This window comes from Portunus trituberculatus, chromosome 40 (assembly GCF_017591435.1).
Source record: "Portunus trituberculatus isolate SZX2019 chromosome 40, ASM1759143v1, whole genome shotgun sequence".
Classification (NCBI taxonomy): Eukaryota; Metazoa; Arthropoda; class Malacostraca; order Decapoda; family Portunidae; genus Portunus; species Portunus trituberculatus.
Window position 1 is genome coordinate 26,676,151 of NC_059294.1, and position 25,821 is coordinate 26,701,971.

Genomic DNA, 25,821 nt, shown 5'->3' on the forward strand with positions numbered 1-25,821 from the left:
TTGCCTCGTCGCGCCTGGGATTCGAACCAGGGCCCTCTCGGCTGAGCCGAGTGTCCGAACCACTACACTACTCGGTGTGTGTGTGTGTGTGTTTACCTACCTAGTTGTATTTACCTAGTTGTAGTTTTATAAGCTCGTGTGGCCCCGTTTCCATATCTACACTTATCCAATTTTTCTTTAAAACTATGCACACTCTTTGCTAACACCACTTCCTCACTCAAACTGTTCCAATTCTCAACACATCTTTGTGAGAAACAAATTTTTTTTTTAATATCTCAGACATCTTCCCTTCCTCAGTTTTTTACTATGCTATCTTGTGCTTCGAATGTCATATTCTTCTCTCAGGATCAGTTTCTCATTATCCACTCGATCCATTCCTACCAGGGTTGGTAGATCTATAGCCTTTAGTCTCTCCTCATAATTATGTTATCCCTTCAAATTCTGGAACCATTCTTGTAGCCATTTTTTGTAGTCTCTCTAACTTATTTATGTGTTTCTTTTCATGGGGGGTCAACACAACTGCATATTCCAATCTGGGTCTTATTAAAATACTTATTAATTTCTTCATCATTTCTTTGTCCATGTAGTGAAATGCTAATCCAATATTCCTTAGCAAATTATATGTCTCTGAAAATTCTATCAATATGGCTTACCGGTTGATTGTTTTCTTCCATCGTCACTACCAAGTCCTTTTCCTTTTTTACTTTCTCTAGTTCTACTCCTCCCATTTTATAGATTCCCACTGGTCGTCTTTCACTCTTTCCTATTTCCATGACATGGGTTTTGTCCACATTGAATTCCATCTCCCACTTTTTACTCCATGTTTGCGTGCGTGTGTGTGTGTGTGTGTGTGTGTGTGTGTGTGTGTGTGTGTGTGTGTGTGTGTGTGTGTGTGTGTGTGTGTGTGTGTGTGTGTGTGTGTGTGTCCCTTCAAAGGAGGACGTCTTAAAGGATATAGGGGATGAGGGATATGTACTATATAGCGAGATTGAAGAAACTAAATTTGTATTCCTTAGAGAGACCTAGTCGAAGAGGGGGACCTGATTAAGTATTTAAGTGGAATAGGAGCTATAACAAAGGGGACATGAGCTAAGTTCTTAGGAACAGTAGCCAAGATAGAACCAGAAATAATGGGTTTAAGCATGAGAAATCCAGGTTTAGGAGAGAAATGGGAAGAAATGTTTTTTTCAAGCGGAGTGGTTCATAAATGGAATGAATTAAGTAATGATGCTGCTAGTGCCAAATCAGTAGGGAACTCTAAAAGAAGATTAGATAAATTTATGGATGGGAATGATAAATGGAAATGGGTAGTTTTGCTCATACAAGTACTGCCACGTATACTATAGGCCTTACAGCCTCTTGCAGCTTCCATCATTTATGTATATTCTTATATATGTGTGTGTGTGTGTGTGTGTGTGTAATTCACCTCGGTCACCTGCTGTTCACCCAGCCAGTCTTCCCCATTACGGAGCGAGCTCAAAGCTCATAGACCGATCTTCGGGTAGGACTGAGACCACATCACACACAACACACACCGGGAAAGCGAGGCCACAACCCCTTGAGTTACATCCCGTATCTATTTACTGCTAGGTGAACAAGGGCCACACATTAAGAGGCTTGCCCATTTGCCTCGCTGCTTACTGGGACTCGAACCCGGGCCTCTCGATTGTGAGTCGAGCGTGCTAACCACTACACTAGGCGGTTGTGTGTGTGTGTGTGTGTGTGTGTGTGTGTGTGTGTAATTCACCTCGGTTGTCTGCTGGTCACCCAGCCAGTCTTCCCCATTACGGAGCGAGCTCAGAGCTCATAGACCGATGTTCGGGTAGGACTGAGACCACAACACACTCCACACACCGGGAAAGCGAGGCCACAACCCCTTGAGTTACATCCCGTACCTATTTACTGCTAGGTGAACAGGGGCCACATATTAAGAGGCTTTGCCTCGCCGCGCCGGGACTTGAACCCGGGCCTCTCGATTGTGAGTCGAGCGTGCTAACCACTACACTAAGCGGTGTGTGTGTGTGTGTGTGTGTGTGTGTGTGTGTGTGTGTGTGTGTGTGTGTAGTACCTACATGTAGTACATATTTCTTTTTCTTTGAGAATGTATACTGACTCACTGAACGAGAATGAGAAAAGAGGTTCAGTAGGTTTGGGGACCAGTTGACTTGTTGACTTGCTTCTCAACTAGTTTGGGTGTCAGTTGTCTTGAGTATCAATTGCCTTATGGACCAAATGACCTGAGTACCAATCGCTTATAAAACAATTGACCTGCACCCGAGTTTCCTGCGTTTGTGAATGAGTCAGTGACAGCATGCATAACCTACAATGTACTACATAACGGTCAGTGCTTACATTCATCACTCCGATCACCACCATTGCGGAGCACAGGACCTGGATCGCCGCACAGGTCATGTAAAATACCATCACACCATAAACTGTACCGGAATAAAAACATGTATATGAATAAATAAGCAAAACCAATAGAGAAATGACTATATATATATATATATATATATATATATATATATATATATATATATATATATATATATATATATATATATATATATATATATATCCTGCTTATGCTGTTACCCTGTCTTCTCCGTTGGACTCCTCCGATCACAATCTCATTTCTGTATCTTGTCATATTTATCCAATCCATCCACAGGATCCCCTAAAACGGAGGTGCATCTGGCGTTTTGCCTCTGCCAACTGGGGGGACCTGTGGAGGTATTATGCTGATTTTCCCTGTAATGATTACTGTTTCCGTGTCAAAGATCCATCTCTGTGTGCTGAGCGCATAACAGAGGTGATAGTGTCTGGCATGAAGGCGCATATTCATTATTTTTCTCAACCTAAACCTTCTAAACCTTGGTTTAACATTGCCTGTTTTCGTACTATACATGATAGGGAGGTTGCCCACAAAAGGTACTTCAGCCTTCCATCTCCTGAATCTCATACACTTTATATTTCTGCCTGAAATCATGCCAAGTTTGTTCTTCAACTTGCTAAACACTCCTTCATAAATAGAAAATGTCAAAATCTTGCAAACTCTAACTCCCATTGTGACTTCTGGCATCTGGCGAAAAACATCTCCAATAACTTTACTTCATCATCTTTCCCTCATTTATTTCATCCTGGTGGCACCACTCAGTGGTGCCTTTAGCCCGGAATGATTTTTCTTTACCCCTGGATAATTCAACTATCTTGTAGCGAATTCCAAAGATGGAAGGAGCAGATGGGATGGAGAAAACAAAGCACCAGAGACAGAGGTGCAACACACAACATACTAATGATGGGAGGAAAAATAAAGTTTAAGTCAAACTGACTCTTCTGGTGTGCTTTTGGGGAAATATGGCTCCTGATATATTCTGTAGGCATCACCACTCAACTCATCATGTAACATCTCTCATGTTTTAAAAATCACAGAGGGGGGAATATGACTTCGCTTGTCAAAATATTTATTTTTTTGCTTTAATCCCTATGTTATCTATACGTGCACCATCTTGTTTCTCATCAATATAGTATAACTTAATTTTGACAAATTTTAAAGTCACCACAAGGCTAAAGAAAGCACAGAAAGTGTTTTTTTTTTTCCAGGAAGGATCCCTTAGACTTCCCCATAATATTATGGGCCCAACTCCCAATGTTTTCAGTCCCAAGAAATACCCCTGCCACCATTGTCATCTCTTCTATCTCTAAAGCCAAACTCTTTCAAACCTTTGCTAACAACTCCACCTTGGATGATTCTGGGTTTGTCCCTCCCTCTCCTCCTCCCTTTGACTATTTCATGCCTTCAATTAAAGTTCTTCGTAATGATGTTTTCCATGCCCTCGCTGACCTAAACCCACAGAAGACTTATGGACCTAATGGGTCCCTCCTATTGTTCTCAAGAACTGTGCTTCCATGCTTCCACCTTGCCTGGCCAAACTCTCAACTATGTCTATCGACTTCTACCTTTCCTTCTTGCTGGAAGTTTGCTTCCATTCAGCCTGTTCTTAAAAAAAAGATGACCGTTCTAATCCCTCAAACTACCGTCCTAAAGCTTTAATCTCTTGCTTGTCTAAAGTTTTGAATCTATCCTGAATAGGAAGATTCTTAAACTTGGCACTTCACAGTCTTCTATCTGATCGCCAGTATGGCTTCCGTCAAAGTCGCTCTACTGATGATCTGGCTTTCCTTACTGAGTCTTGGTCATCCTTTTTTAGAAAACTTTTTCTGTAGTGTTAGACATATAACAAGCTCTTGACAGAGTCTGGCACAAGCTTTGATTTCAAAACTGCCCTCCTACGGTTTCTATCCTTCTCTCTGCATATTTATTAAGTTTCCTTTCCGACCATTCTATTGTAGCCGTGGAAGACGGCCATTATTCGTTTCCTAAATCTACTAACAGTGGTGTTCCTCAGGGTTCTCTGTCTTGTCACCCACTCTCTTTCTTTTCTTCATTAATGATCTTCGTTACCAAACTCCTTGCTATATTCAATCATACGGTGATGATCCCACCCTACATTTTTCTACGTCTTTTCAGAGACGACCAACCCTTCAGAAAGTCAACAGACCACACAGGGATGCCACAGAATGCTTGAATTATGATCTTTCTAAGATTTCTGATTAGGGCAGAAAAATTTTAGTAGTGTTCAATGCCTCAAAAACTAAATTCTTCCATTAATCAACTTGATATAACATTGCAGACATTCCAGACTTCTGGCATCTAGCCAAAAACATCTCAAATAACTTCACTTCTTCATCTTTCCCTCCTTTATTTCATACTGATGGCACCACTGCCATCTTTTCTGTCTCTAAAGCTGAACTCTTTTCTCAAACTTTTGCTCACAACTCCACCTTGGACGATTCTGGGCTTGTCCCTCCCTCTGACTATTTCATGTCTACAATCAAAATTCTTCGTAATGATGTTTTCCATGCCCTTGCTGGCCTAAACCCTCGGAAGGCTTATGGACCTGATGGGGTCCCTCCTATTGTTCTCAAAAACTGTGCTTCTGTGCTTGCACCTTGCCTGGCCAAACTCTTCCAACTTTGTCTATCGACTTGTACCTTTCCTTCCTGCTGGAAGTTCGCCTACATTCAGCCTGTTCCTAAAAAGGGTGACCGTTCTAACCCCTCAAACTACCGTCCTATAGCTTTAATCTCTTGCTTGTCTAAAGTTTTTGAATCTATCCTGAATAGGAAGATTCTCAAACATCTGTCACTTCACAATTTTCTGTCTGATCGCCAGTATGGCTTCCGTCAAGGTCGCTCTACTGGTGATCTTCTGGCTTTCCTTACTGAGTCTTGGTCATTCTCTTAGAGATTTCGGTGAAACTTTTGCTGTTGCGTTAGACATATCAAAAGCTTTTGATAGAGTCTGGCATAAAGCTTTGATTTCAAAACTGCCCTCCTACGGCTTCTATCCTTCTCTCTGCAACTTTATCTCAAGTTTCCTTTCCGACCGCTCTATTGCTGCTGTGGTAGACGGCTACTGTTCTTCTCCTAAACCTATTAATAGTGGTGTTCCTCAGGGTTCTGTCCTGTCACCCACTCTCTTTCTATTATTCATTAATGACCTTCTTAACCAAACTTCTTGCCCTATCCACTCCTACGCTGATGATACCACCTACATCTTTCCACGTTCTTTCAGAGACGTCCAACCCTTCAGGAAATCAACAGATCACGCGGGGACGCCACGGAACGCCTGACTTCCGATCTTTCTAAGATTTCCGATTGGGGCAGAGAAAATCTAGTAGTTTTCAATGCCTCAAAACTCAATTCCTCCATCTATCAACTCGACACAACCTTCCAGACAACTATCCCTCTTCTTCAATGACACTCAACTGTCTCCCTCTTCCACAATGAATATCCTCGGTCTGTCCTTTGCTCATAATCTTAACTGGAAACTTCACATCTCATCTCTTGCTAAAACAGCTTCTATGAAATTAGGTGTTCTGAGGCGTCTCCGACAGTTTTTCTCGCCCTCCAACTGCTTACTCTGTATAAGGGCCTTATCCGTCCCTGTATGGAGTACTCTTCGCATGTTTGGGGGTTCCAGTCACACAGCTTTGCTTGATAGGGTGGAATCGAAAGCTCTTCGTCTCATCAACTCCCTCCTCTGACTAACTGTCTTCAGTCTCTTTCTCACCGCCGAAATGTTGCATCCCTTTCTATATTTTATCGCTATTTTCATGGTAACTGTTCTACTGATCTTGCTAACTGCATGCCTCCCTCCTCCTGCGGCCACGCTGCACAAGGCTTTCTTCTTCCTCTCATCCCTATTCTGTCCAACTCTCTAATGCAAGAGTTAACCAGTACGCTCAATCATTCATCCCTTTCACTGGTAAACTCCGGAACTCCCTCCCTGCATCTGTATTTCCGAATTCCTACAACTTGTCTTCTTTTAAGAGGGAGGTATCGAGGCATTTGCTCCCCTAATTCTGGCTGACGGTTTTGGCACTTTTGAAGTCTTTGGAGAGCCAGCGCTCAAGTGGGCCTTTTTCTAGCTTTCTTTTTGCCCTTGGCTGGCCCTCTTCCTACGTAAAAAAAAAAAAAAAAAAATAAATAAATAAATAAATAAATAAATAAATAAAAAAAAAAAATAAATAAATAAATAAATAAATAAATATATATATATATATATATATATATATATATATATATATATATATATATATATATATATATATATATATATATATATATATATATATATATATATATATATATATATATATATATATATTTTATTCATTTATTTTTTTTAGGTGATACATGTAATAAATAAAACATAACTATGGAGATGGAATTTTGTAAACAAATATTGCACAGTCAACTTGAATGACGATAGCATTGATTCATAAAAATATCGAGTTGTTTGTTTTGTTTCCTCGTTGTAATGAAGGGTATGTAGATTTATCTAATTACTTATTCATTTTTCTGAATAAGCTCGTTGACAGGAGGAGTGTGCAGGTGTCCTCATTTCTTATGCTAAACGCTAAACGCTACGCTACATTCTTGTATGTTATCAACTAACCAACCTCCTTATAGTGATTGTCAACACAAGTCCAGCATGTCAGTGATTCATGAGTGCCAATCGGTAATCGTCTGTAGGACACAAATATTCACTTTGTTTGTATCTTGAGAGAGAGAGAGAGAGAGAGAGAGAGAGAGAGAGAGAGAGAGAGAGAGAGAGAGAGAGAGAGAGAGAGAGAGAAATACACCATTTGGTTTACATTTCCTTTGCAACAAATGTGGCAATAGTTCGGTGGAGAGCAACGTACCAGCATTGGATATTTCTCCACAATCTGTGCCCAGCGTGGAAGTAGTCGTACGTGTGCACACCATGTATGTTATGCTGTTTTGTATAAATGAGAATTGAAAGAATACCGCAAGTAATCCAATAATGGTTCCAATCTGGAAAAAAAAATCATTTTCTTACCACACAAAACCAAACTTCAAGAGACTACAGCATATAACATAACGAGTCCATTATACCAATCCTGCATTATTATCAAAGACTTCATAAGAAAGGGTAGAGACAGCACGAATACATAATTTGAAATTTACCGTACTGATTTTGTGGAAATAGAAAAATGAAAGGTAATCATTAGATGTAAACAACACTCCCACTCAACCACATGGTATTTGCATCCACATGAAACTCCTGTAAACAGTTCATACCACTTCCAGCGCCCCCACCACAATGCATCCCGTCTTCCTGGTGAAGCAGCACAACGCAGCGGGCTCCCACATCTGGAAAACAGAAGCAATATTTACACACACACACACGAATATATTTGTGTGTGTGTGTGTGTGTGTGTGTGTGTGTGTGTGTGTGAGAGAGAGAGAGAGAGAGAGAGAGAGAGAGAGAGAGAGAGAGAGAGAGAGAGAGAGAGAGAGAGAGAGAGAGAGAAATATTTTCTTTTCTTTAGGCAAAGCTAAATTTCTATAGCCCCATAACCTTCAATAAAAGCGTTGTTAGGTTAAATTGCCTATTGTACAAAATGCACGACACCATAAAGACTTTGATATCCTCCAAGTCTAGAGTGTCTTCCGCACCAGTCAAGCACTCTTACCTGCCAACCATCGAAGACGTTAATTCATGAGAAAACTTAAAGCAACATATAAGTATATTTTCGTTCGTACATATCATCACGTTATCCAGGCACGACCAGTTTCAAGCCTATTTGTAAAACTTTTATCAAATATGGCCCAGCACTTCACGGGGGCCCCTCGCCAGCTATATATAATGTTGCGTGCTCCGTAACTAGTGTAGGCATCAGGCTTGTTAATGTCTAGAGATCAAATAAAAGAAATATATAAAGAACAATTTTTTTTTTTTTTTTTTTTTTTTTTTTAACTGATATTAGTTAAGGGTCCTGCCATCAGTTTTCTAATTGTGCCGCGCAATTCTCACCTCCTTCCCTGGTCCTGTATCCATGACAAACAAGAAGCAGTAGCGTGTCACTTACCTTCATACGATTCTTTGATAGACGGTGCGGAAGCTGAGGAGAATTATTGATTGACTTGTCTAGATAGTCTTTGATCTACAGTACTGATAGTTACTTTGGATACAGCATCAAGCCTGCATCACTAATACACATGCATAGTAATGTTAGTTTTGTATGTGACAGAAACCTTTTGAAACCGTTCATTAATTTTTACTACTCTTAATAAATGTCCAACAAAACAAAACAAAAATAAAATATCAATAACAATGAAATTATATTAATAGTAATAAACATGATATTAATAACAATAATAATAATAGTAATAATAATAATAATAATAATAATAATAATAATAATAATAATAATAAAAATAATAATAATAATAATAATAATAATAATAATAATCATAATAATAATAATAATAATAATAACAGTGATGGTGATAATAATAATGATGATAATAATAATGACGATAATACAGTCTGCGCGGATAATCATTGCGCGTTTATAAATGTGACATACCATTTTCATTACAAAAAACTAAAAAAAATCAACACTTACCATAGTAATTAGTACTTTGTTGCATAGCCCTGTTTCTTAATGACCATTTGAAGGCGACGTGGCACACTGTCAGCAAGATTTTGAAGTTTCTTAGGATTAAATTCATCCCAGCACTTTCGGAGTTCACTTTCTAGTTTAGGGAGAGTGGAGGTGTCACGCGCACGAAGTTTGCCTTTAATGATGGCCCAGAGGTTTTCTATGGGTGAGATGTCGGGAGAATTACCTGGCCAGTCATGTATTCTCTGAATGCCACAATCGTCAAGCCACTGTGTTACTTCTCTGGCTGTGTGGCTCTCTCTCTCTCTCTCTCTCTCTCTCTCTCTCTCTCTCTCTCTCTCTCTCTCTCTCTCTTACTAAAGAATCAAAGGTAAACAGAGAGTCATTTATAATGTGTATATATATATATATATATATATATATATATATATATATATATATATATATATATATATATATATATATATATATATATATATATATATATATATATATATATATATATATATATATATATATATATATATATATATATATATATATATATATATATATATATATATATATAAGTGAGTGGCACGAGGTCAGTCACATCGCCAGCACAATGTGTCAAGGCCACCAGCTGGGTGTGGAAGAGTTGCCGCTCACAAGTGAAAAATGCTTCTTTTTTTTCACTTAGGTATTGGCATATACCTACTATTTTGTAAAAATAGAAACTACACATTAGCTTGGCTTACGAATTATGAATGCGATTATGCCTCACCCTTGAAATTACTGTAAAAGCCAGTAAATGTGAGCATTTTATCTTATAATTATAGCAACATCTGGTACTACAAGGTGAGGCTATTCGGCCTGGCCAGGCTGGGTTCATCAGTATTGCCGCCACTCACAAGATTTCTATTTTTTTTCTTACTTTGGATAATAGATTATTTCTTTTTTACATGCTCATTATTTTGTATCTGTAACGCTGATATTATTACACACCCTAAACATACACTAACTACCATTATAAGTTACTACAGTTGATATCAGCAACACTGTTGAATATGTATGCCATGTTTGTATGGTACTATATAGTTTTTTTTTTTTTATGGATATGATGGTTACTGTTGATTCAGCCATCTATTTATATAGAAGTTGAAATTTTATACATCTGAATTGATGGTGTTTGCGATGCCTTGTACACCAATAACTTCCATTTCACATCGCATTTTTTGGAAACGTGGCAGCCCTGTAGAGTTCCCCTCGCCCCCCCATAGCCGTAAATTAAGCTCGGTCAGACTATAGGCGGTCACTTCAAACATATTCAAAACTGTCAACTGTCACCAGAGGAAAGGGGGGTGAGGGTAACACCCACATACCCCCACCACAGAGTGGGGAAGAAAACGTGCATCGCTACCAGACACACGATTCATGCTGCTTTAATTTTTTTTTACATTACGGGAGGTTTAAAGATTTGCGCGCCAAACACCGCTATAAGGACTACGGCGCAAAGATTATCCGCGCAAGCCTGTAATAATAATAATAATAATAATAATAATAATAATAATAATAATAATAACAATAATAGTGATGGTGATGATGATGATGATGATGATGATAATAATAATAATAATAATAATAATAATAGTAATAAATAATATGTGTGTGTGTGTGTGTGTGTGTGTGTGTGTGTGTGTGTGTGTGTGTGTGTGTGTGTGTGTGTGTGGCAGATGTGACAACTGCCTAAGAACATCAGACGTGAACTTAAATGCTTAAAAGTAACGCTCCCTGCAGCTCCTTTTCCCTTTATTATCATTATTATTATTATCATTATTATCATCATTATCAATACAATAATTATCATCATTGCTATCATTAATGTTGATGTTGGTGTTGTTTCTGGTCTCGCTACAGATTCACCCACACAAAGAAAACCCACAACTGACTCCAAGCTTAAAGTATTCACAATCTGAACTTCGACCCAAGAGATAATCAGCATAAGAATACTTTGCAAGATTATATTCATTCGGATAATCTTACCAGTAGGACCTCCAAACGAAGAAGTAAAATACTCACATTTAATGATAAAGTACTTAATGCACAATACGTTTCTTGTGGTTTTATTTGGGGGACGGCCTTTGTGTGCCGTATACAAGCCTTCAAATGTGCGGTGTTCGACGAGTTTTCTCTTTTAGTCCAGCAAGCTGTGCGCGAGCCACAGAGCTCCATCACACTCGGAAATGAGCAGTACACAGACTTGTATTTGTTTATAGCTGGGGTTTGTGGGTAACTGCTGAATAGGATTCTTATTGTATCTATAGTTCTTTTGTCCAATGATGTACCACCACCTCTTAACACCATGAGCAGCGCCAATGGGAATTTGCTATAAGTATTCCTAAGCGGGGCATAGCTGGGCAGACAGGTGCACAGAGAAATCTGTGTGCGCAGTTCAGCCATGGCCACCAGTGACATTAGTTGTAAAGGTTGCGAATTTGATTACTGGGAAATCATCGCTCCTGCGATGCAAGTCAGTGTACATTACCTAGATTTTTCAAAGTCCATATATCACTCAAATATGCCTCCCCCTAAAACCCCCAATTCCCCACAGGCTGGGGCCCAAGCTTGCTGGGACTGGGGAGGGATAAAATAAGAATATAATAAGGAGATGCTATTGGTAAGATTTACCATTCATTCAGATATTCGTTTTTATTTGTGTGTGAAAAACATCAGTTTACGGAGTTGGAATAGGTAAGTTTTACAACTCTCTCTCTCTCTCTCTCTCTCTCTCTCTCTCTCTCTCTCTCTCTCTCTCTGTTTGTTTTCTTTCTTCTTCTTCTTCTTTATATAATTGTCATCTTTATGGTGCTACAGTTCACAAAATTATTTTTTTATTCTAAAGTAGCCTATTGATGTATGAAAATATCTCCTTGGCTTATACCGTTATTCTGTTCATCAGGAGCGCCCTCTGCTCTCAGACAGCCATCACAGCACTGAACACGGCGCAAAAGAACCTTCCTACTACTGGAAGTATTCTCGAGTAATAATTCTCCGCTTGGCACTACACGGTATAGGGCGAATAGGTTGTGCTGCCATGATGGGTGGACCGCCACGGCCCATGCACGGCCCATGTATGGCCTACGACCCACGGTCCACGCTCACATCGCTACTCGTAACATTGGTGTCAGGGAAAGAAATGCCTTCGTCCACGGCACGTCAAGTTAGGTTTATGTGCACATGTTAATTCTCCATAGTGAACACTGTCATAATAATCACAACGCATCAATAAAAAAAAAGAAGTTAATTCTGACTTAGGAATGACTGACAAAATGTATATCTAAATATTGTCCTAAAATGCATCACAATGAATTAGTTTACATGCATATGATTCCCTCAAGAACCACACGTATTTGTTCTGGAGATGGGATGCATTTGTCAGTATGCCATAATTTCCCCTAAAAATATATCCAACCAAGATTCAACATACATCATCTTATCATCGTAACTTATCACTGACACACGCACATACAAAGGACTGTAGCATCATGTACTTACTGTTATTGCTGGTATTGATGAACTATTGATCCACAAGCTCCATCAGATCTATTAACAGACAAAGGTAAAACTGACCAGCTAACAGAACCTCACGGCAATAAATACCCAACAGTGTGTTCAGTAAAGCGCGGTAGCCTTGCTGCACAGTGGTGTGAGTGTGGATGTGGTCTGGCAAGATGAATGTCCGAATGGCGGCGCCCAACATATCATACTGTAAACGTATATAATGTATATTATTGTATAGTCACTTTGTTCATGAAGTGAGGTGCGGTGAGGACTAAGGATGTTAAACTCCATAGCTTCCTTAGTGAGGAGTGGAGTAAGGAATAAAGAATGAGGGAGGAGCATCAAGTTTGATATGGTAAACTATGATATTTTGGTTCACTCAGCAAAATGTCACGTTTGGAGTTCAATTTTATAGCTACACTTTAATATATAATGCTGTACAAGTTATGTTAATGCTAATAACAATGTATCGCAAATATTAGCGTGCTATGAGATCAATGTGTGAAGGAAATATTAGAATATCGTGACGTTCGTCATCGTTCTGTTGCAGCTATTAGAGTTGTGTATTTTGTTATTTGCTTTTGTTATATAGGGAGTTAGCTATTGTTATCTCTGTAAAGATTTCAAACATTTCTCTTTTCACAGATAAAGCTTACCTGTTCTTGTGAATCTTAGCCTAACCCAACCTAATCTTAACCTGTTCTACCTACCCTAGCTAAGGCGGGTTTGCACGGGGCTGTTTATCCAGCAGACTGCTTGCAGGCTTGGCTGGGTGGCAGGCTGGCTTTTTTTTTTTTTTTTTATACAATGTGGGTTTTTCACGGGAATTCATGGGCTAAAGGAAATACTTTTTGTGGTGCCTCCTCTCTCAAGGCCCACCCGCAAGGAAACCGTTGCCCCAAGTGAGGAGCCCAATCTACACTTGGACCGTGGGCAGGATTCGAACCCGTGCGCTTGGAGACTCCTTGGGGTTGGCTGTACCAAGCACCAATGTTCAAGATGGAGTTCTCGGACGAGCTGCTTGCTGTAATAGGAATTTTGTTGTTTGTAGAAAAATAAGTAAATAGATAAATTCCGTACATAATTTCCACTTTTTATGAATAAATTTCGATATCTCATTCACATTATTTATTGTACATAATAGTACAATTAATGGTTATTACACATTTTCCAGCAGTGGTGCTACTGTTTTCAATTTCATATTGATAGTTGTGCAAATCACGGCTGCATCTCGCTCCCCAGGTTGTAAGCAGCAGGCAATTGCCTCACGGAACCGCGCCCCCCATCGCCCACCTTTCATTGCCCCCCTTAATTAATTAACTTACTCTTCCAGCATGCGGGTTGCAAGTTGGCGATGTCATGCAGTCTTGCACGTCTGGCAGCGAACACGGCGTCTGCAGCAGCGACGCTGAAATGAAACCTTTCCGGAGACACGGACACGTTCCACCAGATAGCTAATGATCAAGCTCAGGTTATCTAGAACTCCCTCACTTATGAATTATGTTCATTGGCCAGATCTCATTAAGTAAACAGTGTGACCAAACATAACATAAAGGAACGAACAATAAGGCCAATAAATGACTGTTGCCATACGTAGAATGGTGCAAGAGGACTGGTGGAGAAGTGGGGGCGCGTCTGTCAGCGTAAATGCATCCTACAAGTTCCATCCAGGGAAAGGAACATGATGACGCAGTAAACCTGTTTTACAATTCAACATTCAATGTAGTGAAACTATTATGTACATAACATATTCTTTTTTTTTTTAATTTGGGTCAAATAAGTTTATAAATTACTGATTGAAATCCATAGATAGTAAAAAATGATGAAGAATAACAACAGAAAAGACTCAGATAAACCTCACTCAAATTCTCCTGAGAAAGAGACTGTTCAGCAGCCAGCAGCATTGATTCCTGGAAATTTTATTTCGGTACGAAGCCTAAATCCTTACAGTACCATGACGTTATCTCTATATCATGTCTGCGTGCGTGTGGGCACGCGTCACAGTGACTCACGATATACATTTATTGCTATGTATAATGTCAATGGAGATGAGGAACAATGACACAATTACTACCGACAACAGACACTTTTTTTCAAACAAAGAAAAGCGAGAAATTAGGCAAAAAAAAAAAAGTTTTTTCTCTGTAATGGAAGTTAAATAAGGCAAAATGATGTTCTTAGAAACGAAAGGAAAAAAATATATTTCTTTACTTAATTATTTACACACTTTTCATTTATTTGAAAGGCTACAGAGATCGCTATTTAGCACCATTGTCGTTTGTGTCTCAGCAGATTGATACAAATGTATGGAAGCAAATACACTTCAAACATATTTGGACAGTGGTAGGAATTGCTCCTGTCATGCACAGTGTACTTGACTGTGGAATAGGGAAATGGTCCTTAGGTATTGTAGTAATGATAAACACGTACTAAGCACACGGCACGCCTGGGAATGGGGAGGCCTTTACGAGAACTGCCCCTAATGACAAAGATGATGTCCGTTTTTTCTCCTTTCATTTGCAATCGACTTCCAAAACCAGAAACAAAACATGTAGATAATGTACCAATAAAACAACAACAACAACAACAACAAGACTCCATGAAGCTAATCCTCTTTCCTGTCGTTCCTCTCTCTGGAGACTTCTTTATCTCAGAATACCCTTCCCTCCCTTCGTTAAGGTACAGGGAATCTCTTTACCTTGCCTCAAACGTTCATCACCAATATCTTACGAGAGTGTCACGTACATTTTCATAACAAAGAGTTCCCTTACATTGTAATGATCCAGATCGAGATAGCCAATCACCGTCAAGATTGTTACATGTAATCAAAAGCCTCCGTCTTCCTTTTTTTTTTTTTTTTTTTTTTATTTATACCATGTGGGCTTTTCACGGGAATTTATGGGCTAAAGGGGATACTTTTTGAGGTACCTCCTATCTCAAAGCCCACCCGCTAGGAAAGCGATGCCCCGAGTGAGGAAGCCCAACCTACACTCGGACCATGGACAGGATTCGAACCCGTGTGCTTGGAGACCCCTCGGACCCCAAAGCACGCATGGTTCCACTTTCACACACTGCAGTTTTAATATACATTTTTGTTTTTCACTCGTGAGTTTATGGTTACTAATCTTTTTATTTTTTTATTATTTTACATTTATTTGTACAAGAGAAATGAACACAACAGCAGCGAGTCCAACACTGACTGCCCTCACCAAGTTACCACTCTTCTCACTAACACACTGTTCCTATTAACTGAATTCGTACAGAGTTATCTTCTAACTCACTGTTCCTCTACTTGCTTCTTACTCTTATTCCAACTTAATACTGGCTCGTGTTGGCTCAAAACCTCTTTTTTTTTATAATGTCTGTTACAACTGCATATATTCTATTGCATTACAAAACCTCCTCGATCGTTTTCGTTACATCGGATAAGAACCACAGTTCTATTACACAAATTAAAAGATTAAACTATACCAGAACAATGCTAGACTAGACCCGGTCACTAGGGCAGAGTAGGCTCCGCCCACCAGCGGCAGGGAGGCAAGAAAAGCTCCGTTCCCCCTTCTCCAATTGCCCCCCCACCCCTCCTCAAACCCCAGGGTTGCGCTTATCTACTTTCCCCGAGATCTTTCAAATTAAAATTAAAAAAATGTATATGTAATGAATTAATTTAGATATTAATGATAAGAATATTTCACTTACAAGAGTTAACCAGTTTTCTCAATCATTCGTACTTCTTCTCTGGTGGCTACACTCTGGAACTCCCTGACAGCATTTGTGTTTTCAATTACCTATGACCTGAACCCACTGAAGAGGGTGGTTTCAAGACATTTGTCTCATTCTTGTGGCCAACTTTTTCGATCCTGTTCGGGGACGGACAATGAGCCTTTCTGTTCAGTCTTTTTTTTTTTTTCCTTCACCAGTTTTCCCTCACATAGAAAAATAAAAAAAAAACATGCACACACACACACAGACATACAAACACACTGTATGATATGAAATTAGATCAACACATCTTTATTCAAACCCATATTAGAGCTCATATCACCACCCAAGCGCATCTTTGGTGTAATCACCTAGAACCTGAGTATCATGGTGACATGTAGCTAACTTTAAACCACTCGACAGATGGCATAGCTTTACAGTGGTATGTGGTGGGATTTGAACCAACGCGTGGACGTCTGCCCCATCCCACGCTCACCACCTTATCCACTACGCCATCACCTCACTATTACTACTACTACTACTAACAATAATAACAATAATAATAATAATAATAATAATAATAATAATAATAATAATAATAATAATAATAATAATAATAATAACATTGAATAAGTAACTATATATATATATATATATATATATATATATATATATATATATATATATATATATATATATATAAATTTTTTATTATTATTCATACCATGTGTGCTTTTCACGGGAATTAATGGGCTAAAGGGGATATTTTTTGTGGTACCTCCTATCTGAAAGCCCACCCGCTAGGAAACCGTTGCCCCGAGTGAGGAAGCCCAACCTACACTCAGACCGCGGACAACATTTGAACCCGTGCGCTTGGAGACCCCTCAGACCTCAAAGCACGCATGGTTCTACTGTACTACGGCGGCCCGTGATTCTGGAGTTAAGTATTCTGTTTTGAATGCATCGTTTTCACAGCTTACATACCGGTGTGGCAGTTTTCGACTTGACAGTGTTCAGTCAACCTGTGATGGTCGACTGATTTGCCATGCTTCAGCTGGGAATAAGAATAAGAATGAATTAGAGTAAATACCTCATCACCTGCAAGCAAATATCAACTATTCAGAATAATGAGAGTGCATTATATTTCATCATAGTAAAAGTACCATACCTCATAATAGTAAGCCCTGACGGTTAGCAAGAAGTAGGTCCACATGAAGATCATGGCCCCGTAACAATAAACATAGGGGATCACCAAAAAGAAGTTGAATACACACAGAAAAGCCACAACAGCACTGCAGAAGATGATGTTTAAGGCTATTACAATTGTGTTCTTGATCATGAAGGGGATGATCAGAGTCGGTTTGTCCTGAAAGGTAGAACATCATCACCAGGAGGACAATGGTGATGAGGATGATAACATTAATAATAATAATAATAATAATAATAATAATAATAATAATAATAATAATAATAATAGTAGTAGTAGTACTAATAGTAGTAGTAGTAGTAGTAGTAATAGTAGTAGTAGTAATAACAATAATAATAATAATAATAATAATAATAATAATAATAATAATAATAATAATAATAACAACAACAACAACAATGATGTAAGAATCAAGTTTCCTGGTTTACAGTCATTTGGTCCCTAAGCGATGGGTGCTCAGGTCGTCAGGTCAACAAGGCAACTGATGCTCAAAACAGGTGATCATCAAAAGCTACTGATACCTAACCCAAATTGGGGGCCCATCATGGTGCATTGTGGAACCATGCATGCTTTTGGGTTCGAGAGGTCTTCAAGCGCAGGAATTCGAATCCTGTCCACGGTCCAAGTGTAGGTTGGGCTACCTCACTCGGGGCAACGGTTTCGAAACGGGTAAAGTTTGAGATAGAAGGTACCACAAAAAGTATCCCTTTAACCCATAGATTCCCGTGAAAAGCCCACATAGTATAAATGAAAAAAAAAAAAAAATTACTCAAGTCAATTGGTCTCCAAACCTACTACGCCTCTCTGTTCATTCTCGTTCAGTGAGTCAGTATACATTCCCAGTGAAGTTGTGTGTGTGTGTGTGTGTGTGTGTGTTTATTATCTAGATGTAGTACATATATCTTTTTCTTTGAGAATGTATACTGACACATGGCAATCAATCATGGGGGGCATACGCCGGGGGATGCGTCGCTTCGCCTACCCTTTCGTGTCACTTCAGGTGGTCACACCTTGCAAGTCTCCATGCAGGCTCCCTTCCCATGCCAAGTAACTCCCAGCAGGAGGCATCGACTTGCCGTAGCTAAGAGTTTTGTGAACGTTCCCTTGGCCTCCTCCATGCTGGGTTATCCCTTCCAGAGACAACCCAATATGCAGGATCAATTTTCGGCTAGCGTGCCACATGCCCATATAGTCGCAGTTGGCGTTGACGGACTATGCTGGTAATCGGCCTCGAATCAGACTCCTGGAGTAATCGCTGATTTGAAGCAAAGTCACACCAGCGGTACCCCATAAACCTGTGAAGGTACGAGTATCTAGTACCAAAAGACATCAATTCGCCTCTTCAGATCGGTGTTTAGTGTCCATGTCTCACATCCGTAGTTTAAGACAGGGATCACCAGCGAATCTTTGTTCGTCTGCACAGGTACCGACAATGGCAATTAATTGTGTTCAGCGAGTATATAACGCCGCGAGCCAGGCCAATAACCCGTACAACTTCCTGGTTCGACCCACCGTCGTTATCCACTACATAACCAAGATATGTGAAACTTTCTGATCCTAACATCGCCACACACATGGACAGACTGTACTGTTTCATACAGTCAGCCTCCAAACACCTGAACCTTGGTCCCAGGGGCTTCGCCTCCTTGTCCAGTACCTCTAGAGCTATTACCAGAACCTTCAGTGACTCAGCAAAAATTACTGCATCATCAGCAAAAACAAGATCTGTAATCTCAGTATTGCTGACTGATGCTCCACAATGACTTTGGTCTACAACTCTTCCTAATACCCAGTCCATAGAAATGTTGAAAAGTGATGGAGCAAGCACGCATCCCTGCCTCACTCCCGTATTCATAGGGAAGAAGCAAGGAAGAAGTAGAGGCCAGTTAATAGACCAATAATCCTTGCAGAAATCCCACAGAAATGCAGAAGATCCCAGAGTGTCTCTCGATGCACTGAGTCAAACGCCTTCTTGAGATTGAGTTACTTGTTGCAATCCTGACGGTCCCCTTTCCCCTTCCAGATAGGGATAACCAATCTCTTTTTTCATTCAGGGCGAATGGTACCTGAATGCCATACAGCAGTTAAGACAGCATGGAAACCACGCATCATGGTTTCAACCCCCTCTTTGAGCAGCTTCGCACTGATGTTACAGATGCCAGCTACTTTCCACCCCTCAACTTTGCCACAACCTCTTTGACATCATCAATGGAGGTTGCAGTTTCATCAGTAACCCTGCAGATGCTGGATGCTGACAAACTGAATAGGAATGGAAAGAGAGACTCAGTAGGTTTGAGTATCAGTTGATTTGGGTTTCAATTGGTTTGGGAACAAGTTGACTTGGATCTCAATTGGTTTGGAGACCAGTTGACTGCGGTCTCAATTGTTTGGGAACCAACTAATTTGGATCTCAATTGGTTTGGGTGTCAGTTGTCTTGATGATCACTGTCTTGAGTATGACCTGACTACCAATCGCTTACGGACCAACTGACATGCAACCAAGTTTCCTGCGTGTGTGTATGAGACAGTGACAACATGCATAACCTACAATGTACTAAGTAAGGTAGTTGTTACGTGAGATTTTGTTTAGTGATTTTTGTATGAAATATGTATAGGTATAAACACAGATAACAGTAGATCTGGATTTGACACGGGACTGCGGAGCCGCGCCGCCACTGCAGTAACGTACCCAAAGCGATCGACTGGTAGTACGAGGCAGCTGACTGTTAAAGTTATAATTTTGTAAAGTTTTATACAGTATAAGGTGCATTTTTTAAGGAAAGTGGGAAGGCATGTGCATTTGTGGAGGCTGTGAGGTGCACCAGATTAAGGGCTCGGCTGACCTCTACCTGGAGGAAACATTATTATTATTATTATTATTATTATTATTATTATTATTATTATTATTATTATTATTATTATCATTATGTACATATTTGTGGCAAGTTGTATACATCCATGTCTACTGCGAATGGATCATTTTAAAATCTCAGGCCAGCAGCGAGACGGCCAACGGTTTAGCCAACGGACAGTCACTCAAGTCACTCGGTTCAAGTCAGTCGTGCTAGGGATACCGCTGCAGCCAAGAGTGAGGGGTTATAATTGTTACGTGCATGTTCAGGCATTTTGACATATCTGTGGAGACAATGAAACAGTGAAATGTGAATGCTGTTGAAAGAGTTTTGTCTAACAATGGATTTACAGTGAAAGTGTGTCGAGGCTCACATGAAAATGTTATTATGCGCGTGTGTGATGCAGTCGCTAGTGATGTCACTGTGTAGTGAGTAATGAAGTACAGTGAGGTGAATAAGGAGTGAACATTGTGAGTGGTATAATGCACAGAGATTTAACATTGTGAGTGGTATATCCAACCGTGACGTGTGTAGGGTGACGCTGAGTGTTGTATACGGAGTTAAGTCAGTGGTACAGTGGAGAAGAACTGCTAGTGGTGACTTGAGGCGTACAATGTGAAACACTGAAGTGAGAGGTCACACAAAATGGCAGAGTGAGAGGCTGTAACTGGGACGTAATCCGAGACGCGTGCAACTGGTGGCAGTGACTGCAGTTATGACACCTGGTGCCATATAGATGGTCAGTTTGGGAAAAGATAGTGACACTGGTGAAGAACAGTGACATGTTATTGACATCACTGTGACGTGGAAGTGTACTGTGGAGTGCTGTTAAGTGTTAAACTCACCTGATTACTAACGTGACTGCAACAAACCGATGAATGATTAATAGTGACTAGAATGGTAGGAAACAATGCCTAGGCAGTGACTGATAGTGACTACTGCGATATATTTCTTCGCGTTAATGATGTAAAAAAATAATAAAGCCCGCCTACGCGCTTTGTAAATAGTCTTCCTAAAAAAAAAAAAAAAAAAAAAGTTGCATTTTTGTTAATGAAATTATATAGAGTACGCTAGTGCAACATCTGTGACATATATAAGGGGTGGGATAGTAAGACACCAACAGTGATGTCCACGCCAAGCGCAAACCTGGTGTCGCCACAGGAGGTAACACACGGTCACAGAGTGATGACAAGAGGCGTAAACTCACAGGTGTGAAGAAGAGATGAGCAAGTGGACAGCCAAAATCATGTAAAGTAATTTATAAGTGATACAAAATTTGCATTTTGTGTTTGAAATACAGCTGTAAGTTTAAAGTTGTATTTAATCATCCACCTGGTAGGCTACTATATAAATTCTCGTGTTTGCCTCATATAACTGAGCGGTACAACGACACGGTTGTATGGATTTAGATATCGCTTTCAGACATTGAATTAAACACAGTTAGCTTGCTTCATAGTGATTTTCATAGATTCATGTTAGCTAGCAGCTCAGATTTCGAGGTTTGAAATTTAAGGTCCGTTCTCCGGCTTTGGGTACGATACTGCAGCGCGGCTATTTTCATGTCAAATCCAGATCTACTGTTATCTGTGGTATAAAATATGACAACATCAAAATATAAAGCTGTACAGTTAAATTGTATATGTGAAAATATTTGGCACTAGGAACTATGAACATTTACCTGGTAAACAAGTAAAGCATACGACTGTATGTGAACAAGTAGCCTGAATCATTGAAAGTATGGTGTGTGCCACTACTCATTGCTTACTGCTCAATGCTCAGTGATTACTGGTAAGAGGGTAGTGGTCAGTGCTCATTGCCAAGTGGTCAGTGGATAGTGGTTAGCGGTCAATGCTTACCTTCAACACTCCGTACACCATCATGGCGGCGCACAAACCCTGGATCGAAGCGCAGATCATATAGAATACCATCACACCATAAACTGTACCGGAAAATCATATTTATATGAATAGACACAAAGCAAATACACATACTTACATATATATATATATATATATATATATATATATATATATATATATATATATATATATATATATATATATATATATATATATATATATATATATATATATATATATATATATATATATATATATATATATATATATATATATATATATATATATATATATATATATATATATATATATATATATATATATATATATATATATATATATATATATATATATATATATATATATATATATATATATATATATATATATATATATATATATATATATATATATATATATATATATATATATATATATATATATATATATATATATATATATATATATATATATATATATATATATATATATATATATATATATATATATATATATATATATATATATATATATATATATATATATATATATATATATATATATATATATATATATATATATATATATATATATATATATATATATATATATATATATATATATATATATATATATATATATATATATATATATATATATATATATATATATATATATATATATATATATATATATATATATATATATATATATATATATATATATATATATATATATATATATATATATATATATATATATATATATATATATATATATATATATATATATATATATATATATATATATATATATATATATATATATATATATATATATATATATATATATATATATATATATATATATATATATATATATATATATATATATATATATATATATATATATATATATATATATATATATATATATATATATATATATATATATATATATATATATATATATATATATATATATATATATATATATATATATATATATATATATATATATATATATATATATATATATATATATATATATATATATATATATATATATATATATATATATATATATATATATATATATATATATATATATATATATATATATATATATATATATATATATATATATATATATATATATATATATATATATATATATATATATATATATATATATATATATATATATATATATATATATATATATATATATATATATATATATATATATATATATATATATATATATATATATATATATATATATATATATATATATATATATATATATATATATATATATATATATATATATATATATATATATATATATATATATATATATATATATATATATATATATATATATATATATATATATATATATATATATATATATATATATATATATATATATATATATATATATATATATATATATATATATATATATATATATATATATATATATATATATATATATATATATATATATATATATATATATATATATATATATATATATATATATATATATATATATATATATATATATATATATATATATATATATATATATATATATATATATATATATATATATATATATATATATATATATATATATATATATATATATATATATATATATATATATATATATATATATATATATATATATATATATATATATATATATATATATATATATATATATATATATATATATATATATATATATATATATATATATATATATATATATATATATATATATATATATATATATATATATATATATATATATATATATATATATATATATATATATATATATATATATATATATATATATATATATATATATATATATATATATATATATATATATATATATATATATATATATATATATATATATATATATATATATATATATATATATATATATATATATATATATATATATATATATATATATATATATATATATATATATATATATATATATATATATATATATATATATATATATATATATATATATATATATATATATATATATATATATATATATATATATATATATATATATATATATATATATATATATATATATATATATATATATATATATATATATATATATATATATATATATATATATATATATATATATATATATATATATATATATATATATATATATATATATATATATATATATATATATATATATATATATATATATATATATATATATATATATATATATATATATATATATATATATATATATATATATATATATATATATATATATATATATATATATATATATATATATATATATATATATATATATATATATATATATATATATATATATATATATATATATATATATATATATATATATATATATATATATATATATATATATATATATATATATATATATATATATATATATATATATATATATATATATATATATATATATATATATATATATATATATATATATATATATATATATATATATATATATATATATATATATATATATATATATATATATATATATATATATATATATATATATATATATATATATATATATATATATATATATATATATATATATATATATATATATATATATATATATATATATATATATATATATATATATATATATATATATATATATATATATATATATATATATATATATATATATATATATATATATATATATATATATATATATATATATATATATATATATATATATATATATATATATATATATATATATATATATATATATATATATATATATATATATATATATATATATATATATATATATATATATATATATATATATATATATATATATATATATATATATATATATATATATATATATATATATATATATATATATATATATATATATATATATATATATATATATATATATATATATATATATATATATATATATATATATATATATATATATATATATATATATATATATATATATATATATATATATATATATATATATATATATATATATATATATATATATATATATATATATATATATATATATATATATATATATATATATATATATATATATATATATATATATATATATATATATATATATATATATATATATATATATATATATATATATATATATATATATATATATATATATATATATATATATATATATATATATATATATATATATATATATATATATATATATATATATATATATATATATATATATATATATATATATATATATATATATATATATATATATATATATATATATATATATATATATATATATATATATATATATATATATATATATATATATATATATATATATATATATATATATATATATATATATATATATATATATATATATATATATATATATATATATATATATATATATATATATATATATATATATATATATATATATATATATATATATATATATATATATATATATATATATATATATATATATATATATATATATATATATATATATATATATATATATATATATATATATATATATATATATATATATAT

General features: G+C 34.3%; 2 protein-coding genes across 10 annotated transcripts in view; both read right to left on the reverse strand.

Annotated features, from left to right (window-relative positions):
* Positions 1–12,770, reverse strand: part of LOC123516296 — a 32,767-nt gene extending 19,997 nt beyond the window's left edge. Inside the window, exons 1-4 of one of the 8 annotated variants that reach the window (XR_006678152.1) lie at positions 12,534–12,721; positions 7,672–7,743; positions 7,272–7,404; positions 2,353–2,435 (exon numbers count right to left, since the gene is read on the reverse strand). Coding sequence is in view for 5 of the 8 variants with exons in the window: in XM_045275567.1 (XP_045131502.1) it covers positions 2,353–2,435; positions 7,272–7,404; positions 7,672–7,743; positions 9,003–9,005 (291 nt within the window). In the remaining 3 variants the exon portion in view is untranslated. Of the gene's footprint in view, positions 1–2,352; positions 2,436–7,271; positions 7,405–7,671; positions 7,744–9,002; positions 9,291–12,533 lie in introns of those variants that run through there. The other 7 variants (XM_045275568.1, XM_045275569.1, XM_045275567.1 and 4 more) reach the window with 7 other exon arrangements.
* Positions 12,771–17,024: 4,254 nt separating this feature from the next.
* The window catches only part of LOC123516299, a 15,538-nt gene continuing 6,741 nt past the window's right edge, over positions 17,025–25,821 (reverse strand). For both annotated transcript variants that reach the window (XM_045275573.1, XM_045275574.1), the window contains exons 4-6: positions 22,157–22,239; positions 17,410–17,607; positions 17,025–17,295 (exon numbers count right to left, since the gene is read on the reverse strand). In XM_045275573.1, the coding sequence (XP_045131508.1) occupies positions 17,218–17,295; positions 17,410–17,607; positions 22,157–22,239 (359 nt within the window). In that variant the 3' untranslated portion in view covers positions 17,025–17,217. The remainder of the gene's footprint in view (positions 17,296–17,409; positions 17,608–22,156; positions 22,240–25,821) is intronic.